The sequence below is a fragment of the Bubalus bubalis genome, chromosome X (assembly GCF_019923935.1).
Source record: "Bubalus bubalis isolate 160015118507 breed Murrah chromosome X, NDDB_SH_1, whole genome shotgun sequence".
Classification (NCBI taxonomy): Eukaryota; Metazoa; Chordata; class Mammalia; order Artiodactyla; family Bovidae; genus Bubalus; species Bubalus bubalis.
The window spans coordinates 12,897,952-12,907,174 of NC_059181.1; the positions used below are offsets into that span (position 1 = coordinate 12,897,952).

The window sequence follows — 9,223 nt, forward strand, 5'->3', positions numbered from 1 at the left end:
TTAGTACCACAGTCTGCAGTCCCCTCCCCCACCTTTGGTTCACTGTTTACTCATTCCAGCTTTAGAATAATGGCAGATGCATGTTGATGTATGGCAAAACCAATACAATATTGTAAAGTAAAAAAATAATAATAAGTTAAAAAAAAATCTCAGGATCACTTGGTAATTTAAACTGAAATATTGTTTCTTTCATTTACAATCTTACTTTTCCATTTCCTTCAGTTTCTCAACGGCCAGGCATTTTTGTTGTTGTTTAGTTGATAAGTCATGTCCGACTCTTTTGCTGCCCCATGGACTGTTGCCTGCCAGGGTCCTCTGTCCATGGGATTTCCCATGCAAGAATACTGGAGTGAGTTGTCATCTCCTTCTCCAGGGGATCTTCCTGACTCAGGGATCGAACTCATGTGTCCTGTATTGCAGGCAGATTCATTACCACTGGGCCCCCTGGGAAACCCCACCCCTCCCTAGGATGGGTCTTAAAAATGAATATTCACAGCCTTCTCCTATATTCTTTCAGGCCTGATCTCCATGGAAGAATTTCGTAGCATGTGGAAACTTTTCAAAAGTCACTACAGTGTCCATATTGATGATTCCCAGTTTGATGAGCTTGCCGAAAGGATGGACTTAAACAAAGATGGAAGCATTGACTTTAATGAGTTTTTAAAGGCTTTCTATGTAGTGCATAAATTTGACCAGTTGAACAAATCAGACACCAAGCTTGCATAACAAGAATTAGGGCTTTCCCTCCTTGAAATAGTTGGCCCAAATTTCTGACACAGTCCTTACCATGACCCTTGAAATCCATACTCAACAGTAGAGAGAAGTAGACCCCAATTTATGCCATAAGTAGATGTATAATGTGGGTATTGTAAGTCCCTAGTAAGCTGTTATTAGTAAGACTAGGTTAAATATCAGCTTATAGAATTTGACTCCAGTAGTGGGAGTCCCACATTGTCAGGTAGAAACTGAATTTGAGCCTAGTGTTGGTCTCTTGGATGCCACCTGACCAGGAGACCTGAGCAGTTTGGAAACATATTGAAAAGAACCCACAGAACACCAGAGGAAAGTACAGCATCTGTGAGTGGCTGAGGGATGGGAGGAGGAATACAAAACTATTAATGGAATAAAGTGTTTCCATCTTTAAACTGTAATCTTCTTTGGAGATACCATAAACCAGTGATTTTCTGTTGTGGGAGAACCACACTTCAGGGATGGGGGCCATATCAGAATCTTGGGGGAGGGTGTTGGAGAGTATTGTTTGAAAAAGCATAATTTTTCTTGTCTATTGGAGATAAAAAGTGAATACATCCAGATGGAACCCTATAATTAATATAGTTTGACACCTTCATTGGTAAGATGGGGCTTGGTTGTGTATACATTGTGTAGTTTATTCTGCCATTCTGATTGCATATCAAACATGAGAGATTTCTACTAAAGGTAGTGCATGTTTCATTTTTCTCTAAGTTTGGGAACTTCAGGATCTATCAATATGCCAGATTAAATATCAATATGCCTGCTTGCTACACACACTGGAAATAATGGATCACGTGTAACAAATATCTTTTAAAAATGCATTGCTGAGTTGGCAGGTAAGTAAAAGAAACCCCAAAAGCAAGGCGAAAAAAAGAGCATAATTAAATTGCTATTATGGTATTATTACTATGGTTTAAGTGATATTAGCTTTATTTAGCGATATTACATTTGGACAGGATAGACTTTAGAAAAGACTATCATTTGGATAAAAAGGTCATTGTTGTTGCTTAGTTGCTCAGTCGTGTCTAAGTCTTTGCGATTCCATGGTCTGTAACCCACCAGGCTCCTCTGTCCATGGTATTTCCCAGGCAAGAATACTGGAGTGGGTTGCCATTTCCTCTCCCAAAAGGTCACTACTGAATGCTAAAAGGAATGATTCACCAGGAAGATATAATAGTTATAAAATTATGCATCTAAAAACGTCGAGTTTTAAAAGTGATAGTGTAAAAATTGATGTAACTGCTGGGAGAAATTGATAGAGGGAGATTTTTAATATACATCTGTCAGTAATTGATCACTTACATAAAAAACTTGTGTATAGAAGATTGGACAACCTAATTAATTTACCTGATCATGTATGTGTATATGTATTCTGCAATCAGTTTTAGAGAATACACATTATTTTCAAGCTCATATGGAACATTTATAAAAACTGGTCATGTATTAGACCACAAAACATATATCAAACACTAAGCAATCAATAACAAAGATACTACATTTTTTGATCATGATGCATAATTTTCCTAGGGAAAAAAAGAATTTGCTACAGCTAACTCAAGAGCAATAGGAGAGTCTGAAGAGCCATTAAATAGGAGAGTCTGAACATAACCATTAAAGAATGTGTCAATTTGGCTAGGCTGAACTACAGTTCTCAGAATTCCCTTTCTTGCATGTTTCTGTTTAAGGTGGACCATGGTGGAGATTCTTAAGAGATTTGGAAGGCAAAGAGAAGTGGCAGCCATGGTGTAGCTCCTATACGCTATTGCTGAACTGCTGATTGACCTTGTTGGTGTGAAGCGGCAGCTAGGCCTGCAATTGCTGTGTTCCCCTGGATCCCATGTCAGCTGCTCTTATTCCTGGGACCACTGTGTGGGTTTAGCTGCAGGATGAGCACCTGGGCCAGGTGTGTGTGTTCAGTGCCATGATGCAATTTCTGGGCCAGGTGTGTGTTTAGGTCCGTGATGAAGTTCCTCAGGCCCAGTGTATGTTTAGCGCCATGATGGAGGGCCCTGGCTTCTTCAGGATGCCAGGTTCTTGGGAGGTGCCAGCTTGTGCGTGTGGGTTTGAGCCTGCTCCAGATCTGCCCTGCCTGCCTACCCTGTGGACATCGAGCTCCAGAATCAGGTATGTTGTCGACAGGCCTACAGAGTCTGCTTAACCAGCTTCCACATTTGTATAAACCACCTCTACACACACACACCCCTCTCCCCACCTCCCTCACTGGTTTGGCCTCTGTTTGAACTCTGATTGATACAGAATTTGGTACTGAGAGTGGTTCCGGAAAAATAATTTTTGGAAAAAAAAAACGAGTACTCTGACTGTGTATAAGCTGACGTGTGCTGAGCTTCTGCTGCATTATCTCACATGAAAATCCACTGCTCATCCTGGAATAGTTGTTTTAAGAAATATCCAATCTCTGGCAGTACCAGATGAGTCTTTTTTTGTTGCTTCCTGAATGTCATTTTGTTATTTATTCTCAGGTTTCTTTCTACAACTTTCATTTTCTCCCTTGGGCTTCTAATCTCTGGGATTAATTGTATGCCTTTGTTGGAAATTTTACCTAAAAAATGTCCTTTGATTTTACTAAACATTATCATTTAATGTCACAAACTTATGCTTGAGAAGAGTTGTGCTTAACTAAAATTCAGTTTTACAAAGTATGTGTGTATATATGTTATACAATTAATATAGAGTTGTGAAATATCTCATTTTAAATTTATATTTCTTAATTACAAATGAAATTGAGCATCTTTTCATTAGTTAGTTGGTTAGTCTGTTTTCTTATAAGAAAATGCTTGTTCTTATCCTTGGCTTGTGTTTCTAACATCTGTTTATCTTTTTCTTATTGATTTCTAAAACCCTTCATGGTGCTAATCCTCTGTGGGGTTTTTTTTGGTTTGTTTTTTTACATGTTTCATGATCTTTATTTTTGAATTTCCTCAGTGTAGACTGTTATATTCACAATATATTAGAATTCATAAAATTATATTTTAATAGAAATTGGAAAAATGTGGTTTGGGTGTCTTAGTTTGGTTAATTTAAATACGTGATTTTAAAGTGGTCATCTTGTTACCAAAAGGTGGGGTCCAGCTGCTCGCCTCTCAAAAGCCAATAAACAAGCGGGGTTGGTGGAAAGGAAAGTTTGCTTTATTTCAGGTGCTGGCAACTAGGGTGGGGGGCAGAACGTGGGGGTGGACATCTATCCAAAGGCCAGCTCACCACCACCGCCCCCTCCCCCGCCCCCAACAAGCAGCGGGTAAGAGCTTTGATAGACAGAGGAAGGGTTCATGAAGAAACAGTACAGTCAGCTCTGACAGTCATCTTCAAATTGGTCAATTCAGTTCAGTCGCTCAATCGTGTCTAACTCTGCGACGCCATGGACTGCAGCACGCCAGGCTTCCCTGTCCATCACCAACTCCCAGAGCCTACTCAAACTCATGTCCATCACATCGGTGATGCCATCCAACCATCTCATCCTCTGTCATCCCCTTCTCCTCCCACCTTCGATCTTTCCCAGCATCAGGGTCTTTTCAAATGAGTCATTTATTCGCATAAGGTGGCCAAAGTTTTGGAGTTTCAGCTTCAGCATTAGTCCTTCCATGAATATTCAGGACTGATTTCCTTTAGGATTGACCAGTTGGATCGCCTTGCAGTCCAAGGGACTCTCAAGAGTCTTCTCCAACACCACAGTTCAAAAGTATCAGTTCTTTGGTGCTCAGCTTTCTTTATGGTCCAACTCTTACATCCATACATGACTACTGGAAAAACCATAGCTTTGACTAGACAGACCTTTGTTGGTAAAGTAATGTCTCTGCTTTTTAATATGCTATCTAGGTTGATCATAGCTTTTCTTCCAAGGAGCAAGCATCTTTTAATTTCATGGCTGCAGTCACCATATGCAGTGATTTCAGAGCCCCCCAAAATAAAGTCTCTCACCGTTTCCCCATGATGTCATGGGACCGGATGCCATGATCTTAGTTTTCTGAATGTTGAGTTTTAAGCCAACATTTCACTCTCCTCTTTTTCACTTTGATCAAGAGGCTCTTTAGTTCTTCTTTGCTTTCTGCCATAAGGGTGGTGTCATCTGCATATCTGAGGTTATTGATATTTCTCCCAGCAATCTTGATTCCAGCTTATGCTTCATCCAGCCTGACATTTCACATGATGTACTCTGCATATAAGTTAAATAAGCAGGGTGACCATATACAGCCTTGACATGCTCCTTTCTCTATTTGGAACCAGTCTGTTGTTCCATGTCCAGTTCTAACTGTTGCTTCTTGACCTGCATACAGATTTCTCAGGATGCAGGTCAAGTGGTCTGGTATTCCCATCTCTTTAAGAATTTTCTGCAGTTTGTTGTGATCCACACAGTCAGAGGCTTTGGTGTAGTCAATAAAGTAAAACTAGATGGCAAAAATAGATGTTTTTCTGGAACCCTCTCGCTTTTTTGATGATCCAGAAGATGTTGGCAATTTGATCTCTGGTTCCTCTGCCTTTTCTAAATCCAGCTTGAACATCTGGAAGTTCATGGTTCATGTACTGTTGAAGCCTGGCTTGGAGAATTTTGAGCATTACTTTGCTAGCATGTGAGATGAGTGCAATTGTGCAGTAGTTTGAGCATTCTTTGGCATTGCCTTTCTTTGGGATTGGAATAAAAACTGACCTTTTCCAGTCCTGTGGCCACTGCTGAGTTTTCCAGATTTGCTGGCATATTGAGTGCAACACTTTCACAGCATCATCTTTTAGGATTTGAAATATCTCAACTGGAATTCCATCACCTCAAATTGGTCATCAGTGGTTTAACCAGTGTCATCTCCATTATTTTAAGTACAGTTGACCTTCATTTCCAATCTCAGTTTGTTTCCATTTCTTTAAGGCCAGTTCTCAGAATTGTGGCCCCTTATTTCATGGGTACAGTCTGGTCATCATGTAGTTAACATCTCTACCTGGGGTTTCAGTATCTATAAGACACCTGACAGGATATGGCTCTGAATATTATCTATAGGCCTTGAGAAAGAACTAAAGGTCCTTGACTATGCTTAATAACTACATTATTATTATTATTTTATTTATTAATTTTTTATTTTTATAAATTATTTTATGTATTATTTTGATAATTTTATATTTTAAGTGTTCACAATGGGAATTTAGTTGATTATGAAGATTTTGGTTTCATTTTTTTATATAAATTTATTTATTTTAATTGGAGATTAATTACTTTACAATATTGTATTGGTTTTGCCATACATCAACATGAATCCACCACAGGTATACACATGTTCCCCATCCCAAACCCCCCTCCCTCCTCCCTCCCCATACCATCCCTCTGGGTCATCCCAGTGCACCAGCCCCAAGCAACCAGTATCATGCATCGAGCTTGGACTGGCGATTCGTTTCATATATGATATTATACATGTTTCAATGCCATTCTCCCAAATCATCCCACCCTCTCCCTCTCCCACAGAGTCCAAAAGACTGTTCTATACATCAGTGTCTCTTTTGCTGTCTCACATACAGGGTTATTGTTACCATCTTTCTAAATTCCATATATATGCATTAGTATACTGTATTGGTGTTTTTCTTTCTGGCTTACTTCACTCTGTATAATAGGCTCCAGTTTCATCCACCTCATTAGAACTGATTCAAATGTATTCTTTTTAATGGCTGAGTAATACTCCATTGTGTATATGTACTGCAGCTTTCTTATCCATTCATCTGCTGATGGATATCTAGGTTGCTTCCATGTCCTGGCTATTATAAACAGTGCTGTGATCAACACTGGGGTACACGTGTCTCTTTCAATTCTGGATTAAAGATCTAAACATAAGACCAGAAACTATAAAACTCCTAGAGGAGAACATAGGCAAAACACTCTCTGACATACATCACAGCAGGATCCTCTATGACCCACCTCCCAGAATATTGGAAATAAAAGCAAAAATAAACAAATGGGACCTAATTAAACTTAAAAGCTTCTGCACAACAAAGGAAACTCTAAGCAAGGTGAAAAGACAGCCTTCAGAATGGGAGAAAATACTAGCAAATGAAGCAACTAACAAACAACTAATCTCAAAAATATACAAGCAACTCCTGCAGCTCAATTCCAGAAAAATAAATGACCCAATCAAAAAATGGGCCAAAGAACTAAATAGACATTTCTCCAAAGAAGACATACAGATGGCTAACAAACACATGAGAAGATGCTCAACATCACTCATTATCAGACAAATGCAAATCAAAACCACAATGAGGTACCATTTCACGCCAGTCAGAATGGCTGCGATCCAAAAGTCTACAAGCAATAAATGCTGGAGAGGGTGTGGGGAAAAGGGAACCCTTTTAACTGTTGGTGGGAATGCAAACTAGTATAGCCACTATGGAGAACAGTGTGGAGATTCCTTAAAAAACTGGAAATAGAACTGCCTTATGACCCAGCAATCCCACTCCTGGGCATACACACTGAGGAAACCAGAATTGAAAGAGATAGATTATTATTATTTGATCTCCTTTGACTGTTTTCAGAAGAGAACAACATTTCATTCAAATGTTCTCATTTCTCTGATTAAACTTAGTCCTTGGCTAAAGTTTTGCCATAAACAAAAAGCAGGCAGAGGACATGGGGGGCAAGGACCAGAAGGTCCCATTCTGTTTCAATCTGATTGCAAAAATCAACCTTCAAAAGTGTTCTGTGGAGTGAATAACTGTCCCTTAGATGTGCCTGTGACCTCCATGGGTCACATATTTGCATTCATTTAATTTTGTTATTTTCTTGGCTTCTCTAGTCCTTTGAGTTTGTAATTACCAGTCTAGAGGGGTGGGTGATCTGCACTTCCTTCAGGGAATCCTCCAGAAGTACTCTTTATCTGATTCAAGCTTTTGATAAACATTTGGTGTAGTGACATCAAAATAATATGCTCTGAGAAGTGTCTTGAATACACTTTATACACTGCTGATTGAGCGGTACTAATCCTGTGTTCTAAATTTGGGAAGCAGATAACTTATTCCAATCTGTGACTTGATTTTTCACTTTCTGATATATTGATATGTCTTCAAGGAAAAGTTTTCCTTTATTTTGTAGAATGGCCCATCAGTTTTTAAATAGAATTATCACACTGTAACCATGAAATAATAAACTGTACAAAGGCAAAAGTAGAATAAGTAGAATAACAAAAAATATTTTACTAAAAAGTAAGATTTACAGAAGTTTTCAGAAAAGCCATCCAAAATGGTTACAAGCTTTTTCTTGAAGAGGATTCTACACTTGACAGCAGAGTAAGGGCTGTGATGTTTGTTTAATGTTCCCATTTTGATTGAAACAATCAAGTTTGTCTATCTACATCATCTGAATAAAGTTAGATTTGGATAGAGAGCATATATCTAAAGAACTGGTTAGCTGCTTTAATCGGTGCAATTAGATCACCATAAAAGTGGGGAAAGGAGCCCATAAAATTAAAACTACCTTCCCACACAAAAAAATAATAAAAATACCCACACCCCTGCAGCTAACCCTGACAACTTCCTTCATTTCCGGTGCTTTATACTTAAACCATGATGGAGGAAATAAATAAAAGCAGAGTGGGGCCCTTTTAAAAGTTTGTCAACAGTTTTGATGATACTTCTAGCCTCTGCTGATGTTTCACAACAGTGAATCAGGACAAGACATAGATTTGCTAATGTGCATTTAATCACCAAAGGACTGAAGCTTTCTAGGCTTTTGTTCTGCAGTGTTTGTAAGACTGTATTCATTAAATGCAAACAAAAAAGGAGAAAGTCTTAGAACACTTGGTGATTGGGTCAATGTAAATATTATTCATGCCATATTCATGGCATATATAGGCCATGCTCTCTAGCTGTATCTGTGGCTTGGGCTTCATTGGTCTTCCACTGCTCTACTGCATCATTTGCTAATGAATCATCTGGATTGGGAGCATTTAACAAAGCCTGGATAGATGGCAGAACTGTTCAGATCTTCAGTACTAGGGACCACTTATTCAAAATATCTAAACTTACTCTTCCCAACTTGTCTACATTAGGATGATAAATTTTGGTCATGAAACGTACTTTAGGAGCTACCATTGGGTAGTCTTCTGGAAGGAATAGTTCAAGTTGAAAACTCCCTCCCTCAAAAGCGGAATCCTGAGTACCAGCAACAAGCACGTGAAAATAATGGGCGTTACTCTCATCTAGTTCTGCTTTAATGCCGGAAACTGGTTCTGCCAGCAGACTCTAGGTTTCCTTGATAACCCTGTGGGGCAGCCTAGCCATCTTGTCAGATCCCAAGTTCGGCCTCTGGTCTTGAAGCAGAAGTTTTAAATTTCAATTTATTTTATTTTAATTTATCCAGTTTGTCGGTCTTTTCCTTTATAATTTGTGCTTTTTGCATCTTGTCAAAAAACAAAAATATCCTTTCCAACTCTGGAAATATAAAGATACAGCAGATCCACAATGGATCCTCATTATTTGCAGATTC

At 38.9% G+C, this 9,223-nt stretch overlaps 1 protein-coding gene and 1 pseudogene across 6 annotated transcripts in view; one reads left to right on the forward strand and one right to left on the reverse strand.

Annotated features, from left to right (window-relative positions):
* The window catches only part of PPEF1 (protein phosphatase with EF-hand domain 1), a 114,351-nt gene extending 112,748 nt beyond the window's left edge, over window positions 1–1,603 (forward strand). For 5 of the 6 annotated variants that reach the window (XM_044936616.1, XM_044936618.1, XM_044936620.1 and 2 more), the window contains one exon: window positions 518–1,145. In XM_044936616.1, the coding sequence (XP_044792551.1) occupies window positions 518–726 (209 nt within the window). In that variant the 3' untranslated portion in view covers window positions 727–1,145. Of the gene's footprint in view, window positions 1–517; window positions 1,146–1,464 lie in introns of those variants that run through there. The other variant, XR_006548467.1, reaches the window with a different exon arrangement.
* Window positions 1,604–8,563: 6,960 nt separating this feature from the next.
* LOC102404428 lies at window positions 8,564–9,018 on the reverse strand (annotated as a pseudogene).
* Window positions 9,019–9,223: the final 205 nt, after the last annotated feature.